Source organism: Argiope bruennichi, chromosome 8 (genome assembly GCF_947563725.1).
Source record: "Argiope bruennichi chromosome 8, qqArgBrue1.1, whole genome shotgun sequence".
NCBI lineage: Eukaryota > Metazoa > Arthropoda > Arachnida > Araneae > Araneidae > Argiope > Argiope bruennichi.
In genome coordinates, this window is record NC_079158.1 from 103,176,572 (window position 1) to 103,203,382 (window position 26,811).

General features: G+C 24.9%; 1 protein-coding gene across 1 annotated transcript in view; it reads left to right on the forward strand.

Moving 5' to 3' along the window:
• The first annotated feature begins 179 nt into the window (after positions 1–179).
• Positions 180–26,811, forward strand: part of LOC129981679 (mediator of RNA polymerase II transcription subunit 16-like) — a 35,443-nt gene continuing 8,811 nt past the window's right edge. Inside the window, exons 1-16 of the mRNA XM_056092618.1 lie at positions 180–398; positions 3,236–3,382; positions 9,476–9,581; positions 11,917–12,006; positions 12,527–12,661; positions 13,672–13,777; positions 14,206–14,289; positions 14,764–14,844; positions 16,286–16,357; positions 18,007–18,110; positions 19,043–19,185; positions 21,366–21,451; positions 23,250–23,378; positions 24,182–24,277; positions 24,656–24,767; positions 25,391–25,530. Of these exons, the coding sequence (XP_055948593.1) occupies positions 337–398; positions 3,236–3,382; positions 9,476–9,581; positions 11,917–12,006; positions 12,527–12,661; positions 13,672–13,777; positions 14,206–14,289; positions 14,764–14,844; positions 16,286–16,357; positions 18,007–18,110; positions 19,043–19,185; positions 21,366–21,451; positions 23,250–23,378; positions 24,182–24,277; positions 24,656–24,767; positions 25,391–25,530 (1,693 nt within the window). The 5' untranslated portion in view covers positions 180–336. The remainder of the gene's footprint in view (positions 399–3,235; positions 3,383–9,475; positions 9,582–11,916; positions 12,007–12,526; positions 12,662–13,671; positions 13,778–14,205; positions 14,290–14,763; positions 14,845–16,285; positions 16,358–18,006; positions 18,111–19,042; positions 19,186–21,365; positions 21,452–23,249; positions 23,379–24,181; positions 24,278–24,655; positions 24,768–25,390; positions 25,531–26,811) is intronic.

Sequence of the window (26,811 nt, forward strand, 5' to 3'; positions counted from 1 at the left end):
AAATTTCAGTGAATAATTTAGAAATTTTATAAAGAGGTTTGAACTATTTTATGCATGTAAACTATTTTATACACTTTTGGAACGTTTATCAAAATCTTTTCCGTAGCAATAAAATTTACCGTTCCAAAACACAGAGTTTCACGGTATTTGTACCTGATAAAGTTTGTTTACACCGTTTCCAGTCGAATGTTTGAAATGGTATTCTGCAATGATGAAATTAAATTTTACCGATTAAACTAAATATTCAAAACTTTTATTGCATCTTCATTTTGTTTGATAAAGTATAATTCAAAAATTTTCGTTTAATAAAGGAAAAAATTACTAAAGTTATCAGCGATGGATCATATTTATTCGGTTCTCAGACGAATAAATGCTAATGTTTCCCTGAATACTGACTGGTTAGTACACTCATTCTCTTGTAATTCAGAGACAAATTGAATTAATAATTGCATATTTCAGTACCAAGATTTTGCATATAATTCAAATGAATTATATGTGGTTAAACTGAGTATGAAAGATGAACGAACTTATATCTGTATCTGAAATACAAAAGCCGTATGTTGCTTTGCCAATTTATGTATGGCAAATGAAAGCAAAAAATATGTGCAGCCAATATAAAATTTTATATATATATATATATATATATATATAATTAAAATTTCGTAAATATTTCATTTCTTAAAATAAGATTCATTTTTAAAATTTCTGCTTATAGGTTAATATTTTTTTAAAGCATATTACCTTTCGTTAAGCAAGCTTTTTTTTTTTTTTTTTTTTTTTTTTTTTTTTTAAGCAGTGAGTGGAATATTTCCTCTGGAAAATTTTATTCAAGTGATCACTGCTTGCCAGCTAGATAGAAATATTTAACTCATTGAAATAATGTGCAATTGAGCATATTTGTATGTCTTATAGTTAAGTAGTTGGCTAGATAAAAGGAAATAAATCCTTTATAAATCACAAGAATTCTTTTCAGAATTTTAAAAAGGTTTTAAAAAATGGCTTGTTTTAGAAAGAAAAGTGATTATTATTATTATTAATGTCCGTTTTCTTATATTTTCAGATTAAATTAAAACCTCTATAAAAATTTTATTATATTATGTCATAAATCTTTGTTATTTGATTCATGATTTCTTTTTACTTTGATGTGCTTAAATGAAATCAATATCTCTTCATCCAATATGCATACCTATTAATTGCAATACTATTTAATAATCCAATATGCATCTTGCATGAGAAAAAGAGTATAATGTCATAACATAACATGATATGACATTATAGATATTCAGTGACTTTCAAAGTCATATTTTTATATGATGAATACATTTTATATTTTTGATTTTATTTTGTCTTTGTTTTATTTTAAAAATTGCATTGTTTTATTATATATAATAAACCAATGCATTGTCTTACATTGTATTTTTCAGGTTAAATTGAAACCTATATAGAAATTTTATTATATTGAGTTATAAACTGAAATTGATTCATGATATCTTTTTACTTTGATATGCTTAAATGAAAACAATGCCATATCATATAGATAGATATTCAATGTTATACTTGTTATCTGATTGAGACGCTTATACTTTTAATGACCTGCTTTTGTTTTATTTTAAAAATTGTATTGTTTTATTATATTATACAAACAGAGGCATTACTTTACAATAGTTATATTTTCTTTCTTTCTCTCTCTCTCTCTTTCTCTCTCTTGAATTTTGGCAAATGTTGCTTTTTTCATTTCAAATAAGATGAAAAGATGATGATTTTAAATTTTAGAATTCTAATTGCTTGTAAATACATTTCTTCTGCATCACATTTCCAAAATTTATTCAATTTAAATTTCAAAACTCTAATTGTTTGCTATTACATTTCTTCTGCATCACATAGAGATGACTTTCAAAATCAACAAAAAGCATTTCTGTTAATAATTTCAATGCATTTACCATATGCTCCATACTAAAAAATTGATTAAACTCACCCACTTGTATAAATTCAGATAGCTTTGCAAATATATAAAAGTATTATTTATATTCAGTAATTCAAATTCCAATTATGGAATTTTGTTATGTTTTTATACTTGATAATTCATTGTATCACAATAGAAGGAGAGTAAGAAACAATTTTTGAATCTAAATTTTTTATTTGTTAATAATACTTTAGTAAGACAAAAGCATAAAGATTAATTAGTTATATTTTATGTCCTAGAAATAAAAAATTAATTGAATTAAAGAAGAAGAATGTAAGAGGCATATATATTTAACACTACAGATTGCAAAATTTTAAAACTAAGCTTATGATGAATAGGCATTAAATGAATTAATATCCACTTCTTGAATGGACAAGTTGAATTGACTGTAAGTTGTGAAAGGAAGATGAAATAAGTTGTTTGAATAGGCATGAAACATGCGGATCGTTACATAAAATTTTATTTAAAATAGCATTTTATTAACAAATTAATTACAATATTCTCGTCATAAGAATATTGAAATGAAATTATAAGATGAGGATATTATAATAATATTGCTAAACTTTTATTTTTATTTTCTAGTAGTACTTTGGTTTATATCACTTCTAATATTAGGCTATATATTAGTTATTTGATGTATCTATTTGAAATGACATTTTTGGAATTTTGCTATCATTTATTATATAAATATGGTATTGAAGTTACTGATATATTTTTTTAAATTATATATTCTTATTAAGTAAAAGACATGTTATTATATTTGGTAAATGTTATAGTATAAACATTCCACTGCAAAATTTCAAATTACTTTATATTATTGGGTACTTTCCCATTACACCGGCGCAAATCTTGCCAAGCAGACTTTTTGGCTACAGCACACTGTCACCGGAACAAATCACACCAAGCAAAAGGTTACCAGCAGCGATATTCTGTTTGGCGTTGGTTACATCAATATTGCCGACTTTATCGCCTGCATCAATATAATGGAAAAGTGCCTATTATTGATAACTTTAAGTTGTTGATATTTATCAGAAAAAAAATTAATTGAATAAAATTTTTGACATATTTGATGCTTGTTTGAAATTAGTTTAATTAAAAATATTTCAAAGTTCCTCAAGGATGTTGGTTGTAAGATGTACTGATTAATTAATTTGGTATAAATTTAAGTTGAGTTTATTAAATTAGTTCTTTAAATAAAAAGTTTGATATTAGTTTACATAAATTATGAAATTCATGCATATTGCAGATTCTCTAATAACATGTTTCTTATAGGATTACAGAAGGAAAATCAATTCTTTCAGTTTCTAGTCGAAATACAGTTGCATTTACTTCAAACACTGATCTCCATGATGGGACAGCTAAAATATCAAAAGTCCATGTATATGTAGCTGATTTAAATATGCCATGGGAAGCTTATGAGTAAGTATTGAAGCAAGAAAATTAAATATTGTAATTAGAAAAAACAAGTTATAAGTATATAGTTATAAGAAAATAGATATAATTAATGTTGTATTAAATTCACTATTTAAGAGAACCACTGAGAAATGCTGATTAAACAGGCATGCATTAAATGGACTATTAAGAAATTTCATTTGTTCGATGAAATTATTAACAAATTACATGTAAAATCTAGTTTATTTTTACTTTTTTTTTCTCCCGTAATAGAAGTTTAATTAATTGATAAGACAACATGATTGGATCTGTTGTGTTAGTTTGTTATATGATTAAATATTGTTTTATGATAATTATTATTATTATTATTAAAAAAATAAATAGGAAGAAATCTCGTAATGCTTAATGAGTTAACTATTTCATAGTTAAGTATTTTCATTTTTCTAGTGTGACAGATATACAAAATCAAAGCTGGTTTTTCTCTGAAAAACTCCAATGTTATATTGTAAAATCTATTAATTATTATAATTTTTCTATTAATATTATACTTTAAACAAGTGAAGGTGTAATCTGTTATTACATGTAAATGCACCTAACAGCATCTTATGACAACTAAAATTTAAATTATATAAAATTGAGGGTTTTTCTTGGGGGGGGGGCTGCTTAAGAGATTTTGAAATAATTATTTTTTAGGTGTTTTGCATCTAATTTGTATGAAAAAGCAGTTGTCTTGTAAGACATATATTGTGCTAAATTAGTTTTAATAAAATTTAATACCTTCAAACTTACCATCATACTTAAATAACTCTAAACTTCTTCCTTCCCTCCTTCCTCATCAAGAGGTCCATATGTTGCTCTGTCCAATAACATTTAGATGTTTCACCTTAATATTTTCTAAATTATTTTAGGTTAACAAAGTATTTTTAATTAAATTGTCCTTGCATTTCTATAATAGGCTTTATGATTAAATTTATTTTATATAAAATAGCATAGTATTCCAAATCTTTTTATGGATTATGAAGCTTTTATGTAAATAAAACTTGCATTATGATAGTCTCCTTACTTTTACTACCATACAGTGAAAGAAATATAGATTTTATTATAGAAAAGTTGCTATTCAAAAGTAAATTAATATAGAAATTTTTATATAGAAATGTTTGTATGTGTTTTGCTACGTGAGCTCAAATTTTAATTACTTGTGAGGTGATGTTTAAATCATGATTTAACAATATAAACCGTATTAATTAATTTTTATTTATATTTTCCAAGATATAGTTTAAATATACAGTAAAAATTAGGTTATTTTTAATACTAAATGGATCAGAGTAAAAATTCAAATTATATTCTCATTTAAATTATTAATACTGGGTCCAAAGAGGATTTTAGGAAATGAAAAGAAACAGTTTTAAATCAAAAGAAAGATCTATTTTCTGAACCCTCCTGCCGGCGGCTTTCAGATTGCTATCCTTACCGAAAGCGGCACGCCGGAATAACAGGTTCAACCTTAAAAATGTCGCGGTTTGGTCAAAAGGATTGCTTTCCCCTTTTGCGGTCAGTTCAGCGCTGCAGGTGGGAAGTGATTAGCAAATTTCATGCTGTGAGTAACAGGTGTTTCTTATCGTAGTCTTTCGATTTCTAAGAGCATTTTTCTTTCTGTGCTTAGGAAGAGATTGACAATAACATCGATTGAAAATGTGATTGGTTTTTTTAGAGGTTTTTCTATTATTTTATAAAACAATACATAAAATTTATGTTAGGAATAAGTTATTATCATGTTTATTTTGATACTAGTCTAGTTTTTATAAATTGAAAGTCCTCGTCTAATATTTTTTTCATTGCAATATGTTTCGCAAATTATTTTATTCCGTAGTACTGTGAAATTATTTCTCGACATTACGTGCAAGTGATTTAATTTTTTTTTTTTTAAAAAAACCCTTTCAGCGCATTGCCAATTTATTTTAATATTTTAAAATGCGTGTTTAAAACATTAATTGCGATAAGTAACACTACATTATAACTTTGTTTCTTCAGTATTCAAAAAAATAATTGTGTAATTAGGGAATTTCATGCGATGTTTCACTTTCAAATATAACGATTTTCAGTATTTATCTGCATGATTAAAATTTTATATTTAAATATACTTTACAATATTTAATTGGTAAAGCTAATTGGCCAGTTATTCAGTAATGCTGAAATAACTGGTCGATGCGCCTTATGACTGTAACAAATAAAAATAATTGTCAAATTTTTCTTTGTAATATTCATGATACAAATTTGGCCTGGAAAAATGACTCAAATAATACAGATTATTTAGACTCCTTTTGAATACCTTCAAATCAAGTTCCCACAGAATATTAAGTACTGTTTTAAAATAAATTACAATTTTTGAAAAATCTCAGTTTTAAGTTTTTCGGGTTAGAATCAAAGCTCTTACTATTTTGCAATCGGATAACGACAAACCGTGGGGTAAACGAATCATTAAAAAGAAAAATCTGAATTTAAAAGCTTTGCAAATACAATTGCATTAATCTTTTTTACTTATTACTTTTACATTATTTATTGCTTTCGGTGATCAGCATATGTGTAACGTCGAGGTTACTAGCCAATATAAAATTTTTAATTAAATGTTTTCTTCAGCAAAACATCTTGAAATTTCAAATTTTGATAGTCATATAATTCATACCATTGTAGACTCATTGTACCATTCTGTATTGCAGATTTTTTGAATTTTCTGTCAGTTCCTTGACAGTAATTCCTTAATTTAAAACATGAGTGAATAAACTTCAATTAATGCAAAACCTGTTTTGTTGAAACCAATCAGGCTTATTAAATTTCTAAATGCAGGGAATAAAATCATTCAGCAATAAAGTTTTATGTATATACTGAATATTTCTTTTTAATTTTTGAAATGACTCAGATGATTTCTCATATCTCTTATTCAATAAAAATTTCCGAAAATTCCTTCTTATTCTGTAATAATTTTGAAAGTTATGATGGAATACACTTCAAAATCTCATTTTATTTTTAATTCATAATTTTTAAAAAATTTCAGAAGTAAAAAAAAAATAATAAAAAAAAAATTACACATTTTTATTTTCTAAGATGCATATTCCACTAAGATATATATGGAAGCTCTAATAGACGCCACACACAAACATTCGTCTAAGTTAATAATAAAGATGGACGAGTGTGTGTGTCATTATTTGTCTGGTGGTATTGGTACTTTTCAGACCAGACAATTTGAAACAGAATTATCAAAATCTGCACCTACATATTTTGGACAGTGGGAATCATTTCTTTAAAATTTTAATTAACCCTTTCAAGGGACAAGGGAAGTATGCTCATCACCAAATTCAACAATTTTTGAATAAAGTTACGTAAGTTGGCATAAATTCTTACGAATTTTTCAATAAGGTTTCAATTGTAGGTTAGAGGTTTCAATTGTTTATCACAAATAAAATGAAGTGTCTTGATTTATTTCTTAGTTATTAATTGGAAAAATTAATTAATAAATCAGATTAAATTGATCTAATAAGTTGAATGAATTACTTTTCCTAGGCCAATCTTAATTTTAAATACATTTTACTCCAACATGTCTAGGAAAAAAAAGGCCCTTTAAAGGGTTAATAAAAATTATTAAAATTTTAAAGTTCATTCGAAAATATAACAGTAGAAAAATAATTTGTACATTAATTGTGAATTCAAATTTTTTTTATCAATGATGCGAAATTTTGTGTCATGTAATTTTCCCACTTTTAATTAAATTAAAAATATTTTAGCATATTTTAAAAATATATTTTATTTTTGAATTGAAACTAAACGTTTTCATTGTTATCCTTATATTTCATTTCAGCTTTTTACCCATTGATGATGATTTAGTTAAAAGGTTAAAAAGATCTAAGCTAAAAGCAAAGGGGTAAAAATTTCTTTACTTAAATACAAATAAACCATGTGGCTGAAGAGAATGCTCCATAATTAGCATCTCAATAAATAAGACACTAAAAGTTCAAGATCTTAATTTTACCTCAAAGAATGTTCTTGGTGATACATTCAAATGTATAAATGACACATTGTATAAATTATATTAGAATAATTTCGTATTTTATTGCTGATAAATGGTAAAATTTTAAATAATTTTTAATTAACAGAAGTTTTAATTAAAATTTTGAAAATTTCATCTCTAGGTGAACGTTCACAGTTTTCTAATTATTTAATGGCAAAGTGTGTTCGCTCTAAGTCAAACAGTTTGATCTGGAGATCGCCAATAAGAACATTCATATTCATTATAATTAGAGATATTCGTTACTTTAATAGAAATATTCGCAAGCGACCTTCATGTCTGACACCCTTGTTCAAACTAGTTCTGTTTTTAAAAAATGAAAATGTGAGGCTAAAGGTTATTAAGAATAAAGAATTTCAAATTACATGGAAGTGGGAGTTTCCGAATTTTTTTTACTCTCGTGATCAAAAATAAAATAAAACAAAGATCATATCCCGTCTTGTTTGTTAAAAATCACATCCAGTGAACTCGAACTGACTAAACAGGAGAAGAAAATAGTCTAAATGCCAGTTGTACGCATTAAAAATTTTTTTAATGATAACATATGAGATAAAATTAGATCAAGGAGTTAAAATAATGGCAACAATTTTAAAATTATTAATTCTCAAATTTAACTCACACATTCACTCACTTTCAAGTGGATTAAAATTCGTGGATTAAATTACTCAGCATTAAGAGTAAAAATGTCAATATAAACCAGTTTCATATAAACAGAATCGTGCGATGTATATATAAGATTGTACAGTGAAATAAGATTAATATTTCGATACAAAAAATAGAACCTATAAAAACTGCGCTTATATTAACTTTGAGGATATTATTAAAAATCAGAGGAAAAATATAAAAACAATGAAACTTGTATCTCTACAATACTTACATTTTTGTTCGAATTCGTCAAAGAGTGTGAAATTCTATAAGGTTTAAAGAATGAAACAAATATTCAATTTTTATATATAGTTTATTACGGTATAAAAATAAGGATTTAATGTAACGAATACTAATCTTTCCGAAAAATCGCACTTGAATATATTGGTTCTATATATCTCCCCGTTTTGAAATACACTTATTAATGAATACTAAAAAAAAATAATTCATTAAAAGTTAAAAAGTTTCGTTCGTTAAGTAAATTCTGTAAATAAGTTTAGTGTCTTATTTTCAAAAATAAGTTGCATAAGCAATGTCAATTCTAAAATCCTTAAATGAAAGCACGCTATAAAAAAGAAACTTGTCAAATTTTAATTTTATATTTTTTATTTATTTTTTACATTAACTATTTTCTTATGCTAGAAAGCTTTAAAATGTTATAGATCAAATTATTAATAATAATACGTTTATGTATGTATTCATTCCAGGTATATATTTTCATACGTTCAATTTTATTCTCGTTATTTAAATTTCATTTTGGATACGTAATTATTATCAAAATCTCAAAAGTAACGCCTCGGAACGTAAGCGAGATTTTAAAATGCTTAAAAGGGCGCGAGCAGGAAGACATCAATCATATCGTCCACTGATAACGATTCACTTTTCCTTATCTCACATTCCCTTCTCATTATCTCACAGCTTGAGATTGGGGGTAGGGAAAAACTGGAACCCGTAAAAATACGGGCAGTGACAGTTTTAAGGGAGTTTTTGTTTCCGTCTATAGACGGGTCCGCCGTTTTGAAGGGAGAAAAGATTCCGTCTTTTTCCGGGTTTGCCGCTTGGAGGGTTAATGTTTGATAATTTTGACAAATACTATATACTCAGTAAATAAATAATTAATATCTTTAATAAATAAATGATCAATTTCAGTACATAAACAGAATGGACTACTTTGAACCCATTAATTGTACAATTAAACATTTTCGTACTTATCAAAATGTATTTCATGAATGGAACACATTTTTTTTTGTTATGTTTTACCTTATAATAACTAATTAGTGAATTTATCATTCATATTTTTATTTTCGTGAATAGGAAATTCAAAATAAAAGAAAAATTCAAACAATCAACTAATTTGAACTCACTGCATATTTTATAGTCTTTATTTAAGATTCTTTTGTTTTATAACATTTCAGAGTCCTTAGTCATGGCGAAGATATCACATGTTTAGAATGGGATATAAGTGCTACCAAATTATTGATTGCTGATGCTGTAGGAGGTATTCAAGTTTGGGGCATGAAAGTTTGTAATTTTAAATTATCTAACAGATTTATTTATACAGATTATCTATCTATTGCCAGATATTATTTTATGTGACTGTAAGTCAAAAAGTTAATTGTAGTATAAAAGCTTTTCCTTTTATTTTTAATCACATTATTTAATATTTCTTTTTTTTTAATATTAAAAACATTATTCAATATGTAAAATACTTAAATTATTGCTTGATATCTCGTGTATGTTTCATTCCTTCTGTCAATATTTTATCAGTAATTAATAAAATCAGACCTTATGAGATGTACTGGCTAATGAACTTTTTTTGTGTTACTTATGTACATAGTGCTTATATTTATAAAGTTTCATCATAGTCCTAGTTTATTTATAACCATTGCAAAAATGAAGTATTTTTCTTATAAAATGCAACATTAAAATCACAATTGATGAATATGTGAATTGTGATATAAATGCTATTAGTTTGAAATTTTTTACAGTTGATGAAAATTATAAAAGGCAAATTTTCTGGTGTTAAAGTAAGCTATGACATAAGAATGTGAAGACTTTCCTCTAAAAATACAATAGGCTCCTTCAAAAACTTAAAATTTTTATTATTTTACAAAACACTTATTAAATATTTGGAGAATTCCATTTAATTTATAATATTGTATTTAATGCTGCTAAGCAATCAATGTATTAATTGATGATGCATTTAAAAAAAACGCCCACTGTTATATATATATATGAATCATTGTGTAAAATGAGAAATTATGACTAGTAAACAAGATTTTTTGTTATTATGATAAATCTTTGATTCAATTATTATTTTCAACACTGAATAATATTATAAAATAACCTTAAGAAAACTTTAAATTTATTACTTTAAAAATGAATTTGAACTAGTAGCATTAAATTTGTAATAAAAGTTTCAAATGTATGCCTTTTTCTTTATACATCATTTCAAGTCAGTCTGGTAAAATGGGGCCAGGTTATCAAATAGGTCGATTAGATAACTGCCTAGTGGCTCTGTAATTTTTTTTTTTTAAATTGATTTTTTTTTTTGGAGTATTTATTTTTTTAACTTCATTCAATTTATTGTAGTCATATACTTGAACCTATTCAGTTAAGTGCTGTTTAAACTTTAGAACATTAATCCTTATGCTTCCAATGTTGCTTGCTGTTCAATATTTTTTTAATTAGCCAATTAACTCATAAGTCAACACCTTTTTAAAATTTTGTATTTAAGCATTTAGAATGCAAAGTTGCTTTTTCTTTATTCAAAAAAATAAAAATATTCACATTTTTTATATGCAAGATACTGAAGGACAACTGTGTGAAAGTAACCATTATATAAATTTTGGTTATTTCATTTGTGTTGTTAGTTATTTCAGTCATAACTTTACTCAGTGCTAGTTTTAAAATTTACTTGAATAAAGTAGCCTTATAGTACTTCAATACTAAATATCAGTTTGTTTGTTTTTTCTTTGTATTGTGATAGTTATTTTTTTCAAGTGAGCTATGTATTTTATTTAATCTCTGTAATTTAAACAGCATTAAAAAAAAAAGAGTTCAAAATACCTCAGATATTTATTCTTTCTGGCCTTTCTAGCACAAACAAAATACATTTTATAAATTTAAGTTATTGACCAAAATCCATTAAAACATTTATCTAATTCTAGAAAATATACTGAGCTGATTTTTAAAATTGATATTTTAATAATTAAACAAAATCTGATTCAAATTAAAATGAATAAAGAAGATAAATATGACCTTTCAGAATTTAAGATCATTGATTGGTTAAAGTGTAGAATTTGTGAATCCAATTTGCAAAGGAATGTCAAGTTAACCAGTCAACATAAAGAAAGTGCCACTAATGTAATTATATTGGGGTTAATGTGACTTGCTATGCTTTGATGAATCTGATAAGCTAAAGTTGTTGTTTTTTACATTCTTAAAGGGATAAATACAATTCAACAAGCATATAAAAATGTACATCTTCTATTTTTGGCTTTAACTTTGATTAAATTTTTATTTCCTATTAATATATTTTACCTATGAATTTCTCTTCCAATTCTGTTAATTTCCATTAAAAAGGGGAATGAGATCTATCTCAAATATTTTTTGAGGCAAAAAAAAAGAAATGTACAGAACAGGTTTATTAAAGATGGCTTTAAACTTATGAGACTGATTTTTACAAAACTTCCAAGAAATCTGTCACTGTTACTCCACTTTTTTTTCTCTGTTATAATATTTCTTTGGCAAGTTACTTTATAAAATTAGTATTATTTGTATGTATTATCTGTATTTAAATTGTAATTATTGAAATTATAAAAAATTATTCGCATATTTTTCTTATTTGCCACAGGATTTCCTTTTGAATGAGTGGGCACAAATTACAACTACTGCATTTGAAGAATATATCCTTGCTGCTGCCTGGTTTCACAATGGCAAAAAGGTAATTATTTCAATTTTTTTCATTAAACCTGTTATGTTGTGAATTAACTCATTAAAAAGTTGTTATTCAAAGGATATATTTTTAATGTTAAATGGTGTAAAGAATGTATAAATGGAAGGAGCTATTGCAGATATTATTTTGATATTATGAATTTTTGTTTTTCAGATATTTTACTTTTTATACTATTTAATAATTAATTTGCTTTAATTTTTGTTATAAGGTTGTGCAATAGATTTCATTGATTTGAAGCTTGCTTGGTTATTATACATTAGAAAAAAACAAAGTTGTAAAAATAGCGATTTGTCTTTATAATTGAAATTTTGAATAGTCATTGTAAAATTTGACTAATGCATAAAAGAGACATTTCTCAAAAAGTTTTATTTTCAGAATTTAACAGTAAACTTTAGTTTCAATAAATATTTATTAATGCACAAAAGAAATTTCCAATAGAAAATCTAAATTGAATTAATTACATGAATGATCCAAAAAGTTTATATCTGATTATATTTGTATCTTTTAGATTGCTCTTAACATGGAGAAGAAAGATAATCCATTGTATCTGGAAAAATATTCATTCATCCGTTTTAATCCATCATTGAAACAGTTTGGTAGTAAACCCAGTGAAGGGTTGATTGCCATAACAACAACTGGCATGGTGAATATGCTTTTTAATCATTATTTGTTTTAAATTTCATTTTTTTCCCCTTCTAATAATGAAATATTTATAAAATAATTTTGTCAATGTCTCTTTAAAATCTGACATTTTTTTAAAATTAACTTTGCCATTTCTTGTAGCTTATTTTCATCCATTTTGTAAATAAATGTAAATTTTGCTAATTTGTGGTAAATATTTTAGCTTGGAAAGAGAAAAAATATTAACTGCTTACTGTTTTAATTAATGGGAGGAAACTCTTGCCTAATAATCATGACTTAATAAGTTTTATTAAGTCATGATTATTAGGAATGAGATTATTAGGAATATTGTAAAACATGTGTCAATAGTTTTATTAAAAATATGAAATGCATGGAAAACATTTATAGAAAGAAATGTTAGTTAAAAAAATATAAAAAAATTGAAGAATCTACTGAAAAATTATTTATTAGCTTGATTCATCATTATTGTTTGATTGCATTAAAGATAACATTCCATTACAATATATTGCCTGATAAGTGTTAATAGTTATGACATATATTTGTTTTAATGTTATTATTATTTGGAATTTACATATTGAATGTCAAAATAGTGATTTAAATTATTCATGAAATTTGTTAAAAATTATATTAATTGAAGCATTTCAATGTAGGAGTCTTAGCTAGAAGTGATTAGCTGAATTAAATCATGTTTCTTTTTCCATTAGACAAGAAACATTATTATACAGTATTTTTTTGTCATATTCTTAAATATTATTGTTATTGATCTGTTTTCCCTGTGTTTCATACTAAGAATATTAATGTATCGTCTATTTGATAATGTTCTTGTTATTTTTATTTGTTTATTTATTTATTAGTTGAGACTTGAACTTTTTTTGAAGTGTACTAAACATTTTTAATTTATTGTATATTTTTTAGCTATTAAACAAATTTTTGTTTTTAATTAAAAAATTGATTATTAAATGCTCCATTATCAACATCAGAACATTTTTTAATATTTATGTTTTCTTTAAGGTATTTGTCTTAATTCTGCAATCAGATGGAAATATAATAACAGCAGCTGAGCTTTTGGGACAGTTTAGAAGTAAAATAAAAGTTACAGACTTGTGTTATGCTAAAAGTAAGCAACATAAGAATTGTGTAGTCTCAGTAAATAGGTTTAATTATTGTCGAAATCGTACATGAAATTGTATAGTTTTCAAGTATGGTTCTTTTATAATAATATAATAATTTTGTTACCTCTTGATGGAAGAGTATAGTTGGTAAGTTTAATATATACTATAATACTTTCATTTAATATAACTTGTATGTTAAATGAAATAATTTTCAATTAAATTATATTAATCTATTCAAAGTAATTCAGTCATTTTAAAAAGAACTGGATAATCATTTTCATGTTTAAACTTATCTGAAATTGAGAATGAGATCCCGTCCTTCTTTTTATTATTATCTTTTTTTACCCTTATTGGTGTTAATATCTAAATTTTGCTCATTTATAATTTAAAAAACAATAGTTTTAAGTATGTGTTTGCTTTCTTTTCGTTACAGGTGGGGACTTTTTAATTGTCACTACAGATGGGCTTGTTCAATCCTCTGTACATTGTTACAGAGTTGGTTTAAAAGTAATACAAGGTAAGATTCTCTTTCTTGTTTTCAAAAGAATACAAATCTTCTTTATTTTATTATTTAGTACCATTTTTTTTATGCAGATCATTTAAATACTTTAAAGCAAAGTAAGATATCCAAGTATTTAATGTAAATTTTATTATATATTTATTTTCATTTTCCTGCCTTTCAGAAATTTATGAGACATGTTCTATGTTAGAGATTTCTGAAGATTCTTTATTAATACAGAAATGTTTTTTCTTAGCTTGTCATTTATATTTTAATTTTCTCACTGTGCTTTATTATTTCTCTTGGTAATGTCTATACTTTATGCAGTTTCATAATAGCTAATATATGAAATAATATTTAGTTCAAACTGAATTTTTGAGCATTTTGATCTATGAAAATTTGTATTTTTTGTTATAAATACATTTCATTTGCATTTTTTTTTGTCAATACTGCATTTTTTTAAATATAATTTTCTATTTTTATTCCATATAGATGAATGCATCATAACTTGTGAACCATTTTCAAGTTTCTTCCTAAATTCTCACGCTACTTGCTTGGCTGGTGATAAACAGAGTAATATTATTTTTCTATAGCATAATCAATAATTATGTTATGAATGTTTGTAATTTAATTGTGGAAGATGCAATAATAATATAAATAAAAGTATTGCAATGCATTGTGCATAAAATAAATATTAATTTGTGTGATTGATCATTTTGTATACTAAGATTGAATATCAGGGTTGCTTTAGTTATGAGTATCTTTTCAAGTGCCAAGATTCAATATTTTGGTTATTTGGGTAACTATTAAATATAAATTTTATATTATAATGAATCTTTAGAGCTTTTTATGTATATATTCTTTAATTTAGACATTTTTCCTATTAAAAAATTTAATATATTGTATTTTTAGTAATTTTCAGATATTTATTGATTAAAACCTTGCAGGTATTTTACTGTTATGTTCTTATGTTAAAAACATAATAAAAGCCAGTATATCTAAGTGGTTTGATTTGTTGATTCTTCTTATAAAGCATTAGTATTCTGGAACATGAACAGGTAGTTGACTGAAATTCAAGCAATAAATTTCTGTATTAAATGTTTAGAAGTGAACTTTGAACATTAGTAATTAATTGAGTAAATTTACATACTGTTTACTTAGGGTCTATCAAATTTATTTCCTATGTATAATTATACTGATTTAACTTGTATTGTACTAATTCATGCTCTTCTTGCATTCTCTTTTCATAAATTTTTACTTTTCTCTTTTTCACTACTTTTATATATGTCCCAAACTAGTATTTTGCAAATCATACATCCATAGAGGTTTTGTCAAATAGCATCTGTTCTGCGTGATAAACTATTTATCTCTAAAGAAAAAATAAATCTTTTAAAATACATAGATAATTTACCATTTGTTATTCAAAAAAAAAAAAAAAAAAAAAAAAAAGAGGGCACATTGAGAAAACTTCATGCATAAATAGTTCCTCCCCCCCCCTTCTGGTCTTTGTTTATGAACTTTTGAAATCATTTACATTTGCACAAAATATTAATTCAGCTACATTTCTGAATAATTAACACTATTCTAGTAAAACTATGAAAATAGCATTATTTATATTTCTGGTTTGCTTTCTGAGATATTTAGATACCTCTAAAAAGTTCCTTAGTTTAAAAGTTTCCTATGTGAGGTTTGCATTCTGTATTTTTAAAATTTTATGAAAAAGGGAATTGTATATATATATTATAATTTTAGTAACAATCAGTATGTCTACTTCTCATTGAAAAAGAAGCTGAAAAAATTATGTAAAAACTTTTCCATGTGAAGTTGTGATTGATATATGCAATTAATTATTTTTCTTTCTTTTTTTCATGTATTAAGGAATACATTTCTTAAATTTTATGGATAATGTTGTGAAGTGTAATAATATTTCTGTGAAGTGTAATAATAAAAAGTCTTTAAAATGTTTACTAACTAGAGATATTTATCTGAATTGGTTATTTGCTTATCTTTTTAGTTTATTCAAAAGTAACTCATCTAAAATTTCTATTGAGAGAAGCTGCTGATGCTGTTGTTATAACTGCATCTGGTAAGATTTCATTTTCTGTTATTGTTGATAAATTTTAGAATCTTTAAAAATATATATAATTTGTACAATATCATGCATTTTCTAAGAATTCTAAATTTTTGGAATTGTGTGAATGAATTGTGGGGGGCTCCTCTGTCTTTGAACTTCTTAATTTTTTTTAATTAATATATTTGAAATAGGCATTAAATAGCACCTTTAGAATGTTTAAATAAATCTTGTAATGTCTCTATTAGAAAAGCTTAAAAGGTCCTATAATGAAAATTATCTTATTTATTGAAATATGCTTAATAATTTTATATGATTTGGGCAGGCTCTTATTGACCAAAGCATGTCATGCTAACATAATTAATATTAAACTTGCATAATTAGAAAATATTTTTAGTTGCTGTATAAATATTTTGATAATATGAGGTGCTCTTTATAGGTTTTTCCCATTCCTTTCAAAACATAATCATTTATTTTTGTATATTATATGTAATGAATTCTCTCAAAAAATTAGAAGTGAAGATTGTGCTTATTAGTACTGATATGTTTCAGATACGTATAATTAATTTGTTTAATATTAGAATGAGTATTCAGTTGTTAGCACCATTTGATACTTGCATTTGGCAGAGGAAGAAGGGCTTTGTAAATATTGCATATGCTCCAAAAATGCCAAACTTTCATTGAATCTATTGGGGGAATATATTGTGTTATTTTAAAGTACTGATTGCATATTTAAAATTTTGGCTGAACATGGCTAGCCATTTTGTTTCATATAACAGGATTTTGTTCATGTTTTTATTTGTTTGTTTTTTTATTATTATATTTTAGATAACAGTACATCTAAAATCAATAGTATTTATCACCCCCCCCCCCTTCTCCAAATCTTCAAAGCTGAAGGCAGTAGTGTTATACACAGTTTACTATCTTTTGATGTTTCATGCTTAATTAAAAGTTCCTACTAATATCAATATAAAAAAAATTCTTAAAACAATATATTGTGACTGATGGAACATTTATAGGGAGAGCCTGAGAATTATCCTGTAGTCCCCTTTTTGTAGTTGCTGTTTCTATAGCTGCATAACACAATACTTCTAACTTAATAATGTTATGCTTAAAATGAGTGAGAGAAAAAAATAAAGAATAAATAAATTTATCAAAAGTATTAATGTATAAAATGAGAGGGTTTAAAAGAGAGGGTCGAACAAATGTTCCTCTCCAACCTCCCCCCCCCCTTTTTATTTCTTCTCGTTTCTTTAAGTAGTTGATATAAAACATTGTGAAATTCCAAGAGCAAGTGTGTCTCAAAGTTTTACAAAATTTAAATATTGTTATGAAATAAAGAAACAGAGTGTGCCTATTTTTAATAGCTTAATTAATTGACATTTTTGGAATTTTATTACATTTTCTTAGATGTGTTTGACTCAATTTCGCAATATCTGATTTTTATGCTATGAAACATGAAACTTTATTATTTATTCTAGTAAATTATTTATTATTAAAATTTGAAAATCAAATAATAAATTTATCACTTAAAATTTTAAAATATTTATAATTTTCTCTATTTTTTAATTCTAATCATAATTAACCAAACCATTTATTTATTAAAAAAATATTTTTAAAATTAAAGCGTTTTTAATTTGTATATGTATTTCTTTATCTACAAGGTCCAAGTGGTAGTGTAGTGGAATTGTGGGAGCTTAGAGAGAAGCCGGTTACTTTTAATAAAATATTCAGTAATCCTTCGTTAGAGAGACAACCCAAAACTGTGGTAAGATAAATTTAAAAAAATTATTTTTCTTCCTCTCATTAAATATTGTTTGTGCTGTAATGAATTCTTTATCATTCAGATATTTAATAAATGATTTTATTAACTCTAATTTATTTCTTGCTGTCTCTCAAGCCTTTCATATTGAAGCATCTTAATAATTTTTGCATATTAGCATTGCATTCTAGGGAATATAATTGGGAATTGCATTCCAGGTTCAAATTGTTTTCTGTTTTAATTCAAACACATGTGAATAGATGCTTCTGTGTTGGTGTTTTACAACCATAAATATTGACTTAACAACTTAGTGCTGATTACACTTTGTTGCGTAAATATCAAAAAGCAAAATGCAAGTCCCAAAAGTTATAAGTTTTGTTCAATGACAATATTTTCTGAAGATTTAGTTCTTCTTTCTGTGTTACACATGCCATCTAATTCAAATCATGCTGATGGAATTTCAAATGTCCTCTTGTTCTAAAATAAGCTTTCTTTCTATAAAATTCGTATACCCTGTTTTTCATAAACTCAAAATAATTTTTGAAAGTTATGAAATATCTTATAAATGCATATATAAGTCAGTGATAAATAAAAATAATATTTACTTATGTTTAAATTGCTTTCAAAATAGTTTTCATGTTATTATGTAAAATAAAATTATTACTTATAATTTTTATCAGTTTACTATAATTATCAGTTTATCAGTTTACTATTATCATTATACTATTCATTTATCAGTTTATCAGTTCACTATTCATCAGCTACTATCATTTTTAATCAGTTTACTATTCATTTTTTTTTTCCATTTCTAATTGCAATTGTTTCATTATTTAATTTGTATGGTGAAGCTAATTTGGTTTTATTTTCTTTTTTTACTCTAATTATATCTAACAGATAATGTTTCAGTTTTGCTTACAAATATTATTTGCATTATTTAGGTTTGGCAACATCACACATCAGCAACAACAAATTCTGGTGTTGTAGCAATGGCAACACCTCGTTTATCAATTTATGATGCCAATCCTCCACCATCATACATTTTAGTTGCTTATAAAGATAATTCTATAAAATGCTTTTATAGGTGAGTTTTATATTGACTTTTAAGTTCTAAATGAGTATTCATAAATATTGAAGTGAAGATTGTCTTAATCAATTTACAATATATATTTTGAACTCCAAAGAGTAAAAAATTGTTAAAGTGAAGTGCTGTTTATTGCATTTTGATGTTATACATGAATTATAGTGACAATATGAATTACTTGTATCATCTTTATTAAGAAAGTAAAATATTTATTTCTAAAAAGAAATTTGTATTTTTTTAATTCCATTTACTGTAACATTCTGTAAAGATCTATAGTGTTATTCATAAGCATGACAATGAAAAAGAATTTAATTATATTCCGGTCTCTTCTAAAATTTGGAATGTTTTAATATGTAAGAAAATTTTTTGATGTTATCTGGATTGTTATAAATAATAAAGCATATTGGAAAATGTTTTTTTTAAATTTTTTTTATATTTTTAATGTTTTTTATATCAAATAATGTAAGTCTGAAAAAGTACAAGAAGCTATATAGGATTTCTTATTATATTTTTAATATGTTGAAATTGAATTCTTTTTTTCTTTCATTGTGCTCAGTTCTCTAACAAAATGCAATTGTTTCTTTTATTAAATAATATACTGGCAAATAAGAAAGACAATTTTATTCTGATAAAAATAACTAACAACTGCACAAACTTCAATACTACATTGAGAAATATTAAATCAATATGTAACTACTTTTTCCTTTGTTTTATGCTTCTAATATGTTTTTATGGTTGTGTATTTTCATCAGCACCCTCTGTAAACATCTAGCAGTAGTCTATTATCATAATTACATCCCATTTTCTTTATAAAGTATTTCCATGTCCTTTATATATATATAGTATCTCTTTACTTGAGGCTTCTAAATTTTCAGAAAACACTCTATATGAAGGATAGAATATTAATTTTCAAGCTTCTTTTTCAGTTTTGTTCTTTGAACACTACCAAATCCAATTTATGACATTTTAGTAGTCTAAATAATCCTTCACATTTCTAAATTTACATTCTTGAATGAGTTACATGCTACCTTTTTCATTTAATTCATAATGTCTGGAAACTGAACTTTAAATAAAAGTATGTATGTACCAGATTTTATAAATGTTTTTTTTAAAAAAAAAAGGTTTTAGAAATGTGGAAAAAAAGGCTTTTGAAGTATTCTGCACATCTCCTAAGACCTTGCAAACTCTCTCCCCTCACCCCTAAACTTTATTTTAATGCATTATGGGGATAATAGAAACTTTGCACAGGTGAACCAGATTTAAAAAAAAAAAAAAAAAAAAAAAAAAAAATTTAGATTTTAGTGTGTTATGAGTTATTAATCAAATTTTTCAAATGAAGTTGCATTCAACTGTGCTTTAAACAAAGAATGCATAGTTACTCAATTTATACTAATGGTTGGCCAATATCACAGATAAAATTCTGAAATCCCTGCAAACTTTTTAGCAGTGTAGTTTCTTTATTTTCTGCGCATTAAAGCTTTCTTAATTTACCTAAAAATCTCCTGTGCTGAATATCTAACCAGAATTCTGATTAATATAGTTCCATTTTACATCAAGATTGTGTTTAAAAACTTCTCAAAACTGTATTTGACTCTTTTAAATAGCCAGGGATATGAATAATATTCATGTCATTAAAAAAGAAAATGAAGAATGCAATTGAAATTTTTAAACTCTTGACAATGATACATTTCACTGTAAACTATACATAATACTTTGCATTTCAAAAAAAAAAAAAGTGTTGTCTTTTTTAAAGTATTTTTCTGATTTTAGCATAAAAATTCTATAAACAAAAGCCAAAGAATCTTAATTTAATTACAAGACATGAGTTTTGTTTTTTATTCCCATGTCTTGTAATTAACTGTTGCCTTGTTCATTTAATTTTATTTGGATTTTTTTTAATAAAAAGATTAAAGTGGAATTAATTTTAATTTTTAAATTTTAGTAATAGAAGAATTTGGTTACATCAGTCTTAACATTAAGTAATGGTAATTATTTATTGTGATGATTGTAATTTTATATACAGCTGTGCTATTATTTTTTTTTATTTAATGAAAAATGCAAATTCTTAGCAGTAAGCTTTAAATAAAGGCATATTCCATTTAATAATACCGATAACTAATTAATGAATTTAAAGCAAAAAAATGATTTTTAATTAATATTTTCCTTTTTTATACTTATAGAGAGTCATTACAGTTAGCATGCAACATTTCTGTAAATACTAGAACTCATCACCGTGACGAACATACTATGTACAGCCATCAACAAGGTGCGAGACATATTTCTTTTTAATATTGCATAGTATTTTATAAAACTTTCTATCTTTCAAGTGGCAGAGAAGTGTTGAATTGATTTCTCTTAAATAGAATGTTTTTGATCAATATTTGGCATAATATTAATATTGAATATTTAGTTGTTAAAGTATAAATTACTGTATGTATTAATGATTTGTTTATTAGTGTCTCGTTTACACATTATTTTATTGTAGTTTGATCCATTTGTAAACATTACAATGATGAAATACTTCATTTATATGAAGAAAAGGGTATAAATTTTGATTATGTATAATTTTCCACTTTTCTAAAAATCATAAATTTTCTGTCCATGTTTCTCCATATCTGCTAAGTGATGAATTTATAGAAGGCAGTTGTTTGGTGCTAATTTAAGCAAGGATGAAGGAGAATTTGAAAAGTTTATTTCACGTTGCTTTAATGATGCTATGCACTGCATTAAAAAGATTAGAACTTATTTTTTGTAATGAAAAATATTAAAGGAAGTCTTTCAGCTCATAATACCATGTTTTAGACTTAGAGACAATCAGCATATCAGATGGCAGTTGAAGATTTTTTTTAACTAAAATCTGCTTGCATGCAAATAAATTATATTAAATAAGAGATGTATAATTGATATTCAAATTTTGCAATACTTTGTCACACTTTTATAATAAATGTTTAATTTGTTATTTTCAATATATAATAATATACTAGCATTAAGTTTATAATAATCAAATTTCTTTCTTAGAATTTTGATTAAATGTCTTTTCTTTTATATTTCATATTACATTAGTCCTTTGAAAGATATATAAATGATGTTGTATTTTACAATCCCTCTGTATTATTTCACATATTTAATTGAACTGTATCTTCTCATTAATTGAGATATGTAAAATCTCGTTTAGTGCAAAAATTGATTTTAATGATTGAAGAAATATCATCTTCCTTGACATAAACCTAAGTGAAATACCGGTGGGGTGGGGGTTAAGGGAGAGTACAGATGCCTTAGGTGTCAATCTGAAGGAGTATCATGAATACAAAACATTAATATGGTTATGCCTTGTTTTTAGAGTCAAATATGGTAAAACAATTTTTTTAAAAAACTTATAATTTTTGAATGCCATTTACACTTGCTATGCAATTAGTGACAGCAAAGGACAAAAATACTATGTTTTGCCTAGGTGCCACTTTGTCTCACAATGCCACTATCTGCACCTATTAACTGCTATTGATTCTAGCTAATTTGTATTTTTCAATTGATTATGCAAGGTAAGAACCTGGCTTCAAATTAATAAATAATTAAAGAAAACAAACAGAAATGGAACAAAGCACTGTTGAAAATGTGGAATAAATGCATTTATTTTTATTATAGATGCAGTTTGTAACTGTATTCATATAAATTTCCAAATTCATTTTTCATTTATTAATTATTTTGATTTCACTTATAGCAATGTGCTGCTTAGAAATATTTGTTTATTAAGATTTTTTTCCCCTCATTATATCTAATGTTGCTTTTATATCTTTGGCAAAGTTTATCTTTACAATAATTTTATTTAGTAACTTGCTATCCAACTCTTAGATTTCAGTTGATGTTACAATATTACAAGTTTGCTATTATAACTTGTTACAATTCTGAATTATTCTTAATAAAAATGGAGAACGAAATATTGTCCAAATACTGCATTTTCTTTATTAATTTTAAAATGTATTCAAATATAAAATCATACTTGTTTATTTCAGTTACAATAGCAAATGCAAGAAGATTATCTTAAATAAAATTATATTTCTTTGCAGGTAGTAAAAACTATCTTCATGGTGCTGCCATAAGTGACATGCAACTGTCATGGACAGGTTGCACATTAGTTGCTATAGATTCTCTTTCACAACTTTTCTTATATCGCTTATGCCCTGTAACAGATATAGGTAAGATATCATAAAATTTTGCAAAAATCTTATTATATTACAATTGTATAAAATTTAAATTTTTTTCACATTGAAATCTTATTTTTATGCATACTTTTATTTGAATTATTACCATTTTGTATAATGAGATAACAATTTTAAAATATTGGCAATTCTTTAAAAAATGAAATAAGCAGTGATTAAATAATACAGTTTTGAAAAGTAAGCATTATTGGATTCGTTCATATTTCTGTATTTCATTTGTTTTGCATATTCTCCAAATAGTTCGCAAGTTAGTTTTAGTTATTGGTTTCCCTGATGTCCTAAAATTTACATGCACAATTTTTATTTGTTATTGAAAAATTAAATAAATCTTTTATAATATTCATTTTTACTGATTGAAAGAAATATAGGAATATCTGACTGAAAAAAATAATTGTTAATAATAAAGAATATTATCGGATAGAAACTTTTTTGGAAGCATATTCATATCATACATTGTTCTATTGGAGAATCATAAGCTAATGATACATTTCAGCATAATACTTACTTTATTTCAGAAATGCAAGCTGATTTTAAGGTGCATAAGAGAATATTAAATTCAAACATAATTATTTTTTACTGTAAAAATTATTTTAATTTTTGTTTGAATGAAAATTCAGTTGTTGTGTTTTTACTGGTGTTGTATTCTTTTAATACTGTTTGTATGTGGTAAAATATTTCAGATTAATATTTTAATATACTTCATATTATAAATCTGAAAGACATTTCATTAAATTTTTTCCATGATTAATACAAATTCTACATATTATTTTCACTTTCAGGTGGACCAATGACAACTTCTTATGCGTTAACAGTATTAGAATATTGTCTGATGACTGGAACAGATTGGTGGGATGTTGTTTTAAGTTTAAGACCAGGTACACTTACACTTTTATATAATTAAAATAATTAAATTGAAATCTATATTATGCAATTCTTCATTTTCATCTTGACTGGAATATACATTCTATCAGAAAAAGAATTTATCACCAATTAATTTTTATAAGTATTTATGTGTATTCGAATAATAATTTTATAGTGTATCTGTATTAATAATAAAGATAAATGTATATGTGTAGGTCATTTAACCTACAACTACCAAACTATAACATATATGTTTTGAAAAGGGGTAATGTAAAATGTAAAAATGTAAAAAAATTTATGCAATTCAAACTGCCAAAATTTGTGATACAAGTATTATTTTTTATTTTTTAAGTATTTTTAACTAATATATATTGATTTATGATTCTGTGTAGGTTGGATAGAAAGCATATGTGAAAAGTTTACAGAATCATTTAACCGACAACCAGCTGCTGCTCAACAAGGTTGGATTTCCCGTTATCTTTCAATTAAAGGATCTCTGTATAGGTATATATTTTATTATAATCGTCAAAATTTAAAAAGTATGATCGGAATTTCATTAGTTTCAAGTAGTTAGAGAAAATTAATTTCCTTGTTGTTGTTTTTTTCCATCAAAATTTCACTGCAAATTTGAATTGTAAATGCTTGACTTGATAAATTTGTAAGGATTACAATTCATTAACTAATCTTTAAAATGATGTCACAAAAGTTTTTATTTAATTATTTTTATCTGATTACATTGTGAAATAAAAATTTATGTTGCATTACAAAAACTGTTGAAGCATTATTATTTTAAATAAAATATAATATAGTTTCTTTTTAATTCTGTTCGGAAATATATCTTTTCCTTTTTCATTTAAGCATTTATGTTATAATATTTGAATTCCTAAGCTATAAAAAATGATAACATTATTTATTAAGATTTACATATCTCATAATTTTATGTAGAAATTAGGGTTATAAATTTATTAAAAACCTTTTTTTTTATTTATTATTAATTTGTTTGTGCCAATTGATTATCTTTATTTTGCAAGTTCCATTTTAAAGTCACTAATAAGGCTTAAGATTCTGCTTTGTAGAATTTGAAAAAATTCTGTTAATATCATCCTTTGCCTTCCATTGTTCAATAGATGTCTCAGCAATGGACTTGCCAAAGCGGGTGACTGCCATGCTCTGATAATGTTAAATGCTATATCAGCAGCCATGAAGAGTTTACTTAGACCTAGGGATTTATCTAGCCAGGATAAAGGGCCCGCAGAAAATCTTACAGGTATTTATTATATTCTCATTCGTTGTTGCATTATTTTCTTTTTTTTTTCTAGGTATATTTTATATCAATTTATGCATTAAGATCAATAATTTGTTCCTATGTTTTGTTTTTCATCTTTAGGAAGTTAAATTGATTAATAATTCCAAAAATATATTTTGTGTTATTACAGGCTGTATAAATTAATGCTAAAGTCGGTAGAATATATTGCTTCATATATTAGAATTACATTTTCTAAAAGTTTTATCTGAATTTCCATAAAGCATCGGTGCCTTGTGTAATTTTATATCAAAAAACACGTCATTAAATCATTTGTTGAAATAAACTTAAATCAGCTAGTTAAGTTCTGTAATCTAAATATTATTTTTAATTGTGGAAATTGCATAATAGACATTTTTCAATAAATTATTTCCCTTTTTTTAAAAGAGGTATTTGTTTTTTTGGAGGAAGGAGGTTGCAAAGAATTTTTACAATTTCTCATTATACGTTTGATTTTTACTGAAATGTATACAAAATCCAAAAATCAACTGTAATTACTTATAACCATTAAATCAATTTGAATGGCTTCAGATTTCAATTTAGAAAGAAAAACCTTAGTTACTATTTAATCAGTAAACATAAAATTGCATGGGTGTACTGATTTTTATAAAATCAAAGAGTTTTTCTTTCTAAAATGATATCTGTGGTGATTTTTGTAAGAAGTAAAAAAAGGTGGTAATACTTTAAAACTTTTTTATTCTACAAAAAGTAGTTTTGCTAGAAATAAAAAGTATTTGAATATCAGATATTCCAGTTGAAAAATTTGTAATAAGAGGAAGTTAAGGATGCAAATAATTTGCCCTTTTAAAAAATTTTAATTGGCCAACAAAATAAATGTTCAAAAAATTTTCATTATACTCTGCTTTCCTATTTTATTTTTTCTTGAATAGAGAGCAGAATTTATGAGAAATAAATTAAAATGGAATAAATAAATTATTTTTTAAGAAAAATGGCTGCTTTCATGTCTCTTTGACAATAATAAATTGTTTATTTTCACGAAATAATTTTTTGCAGTTTTTGTAAATAAAGTAAGAATCTGCATAACAATCCAGTTTTTTATGAGAGCCATAAATTCTGATTTTCATTTTCTTGCAAAAAGGGGGTGAGAGTAATTAAAAAAAGAAAAAAAAAGGCTCCTTATGTAATAAAGAATTCTATTAGATTAATGTTATACATGAAGAAAGAAGTGTGAAAATTCTTGACCATTTTCATCTTAAAAATTATTATCTTTCTTACTTGAAATAC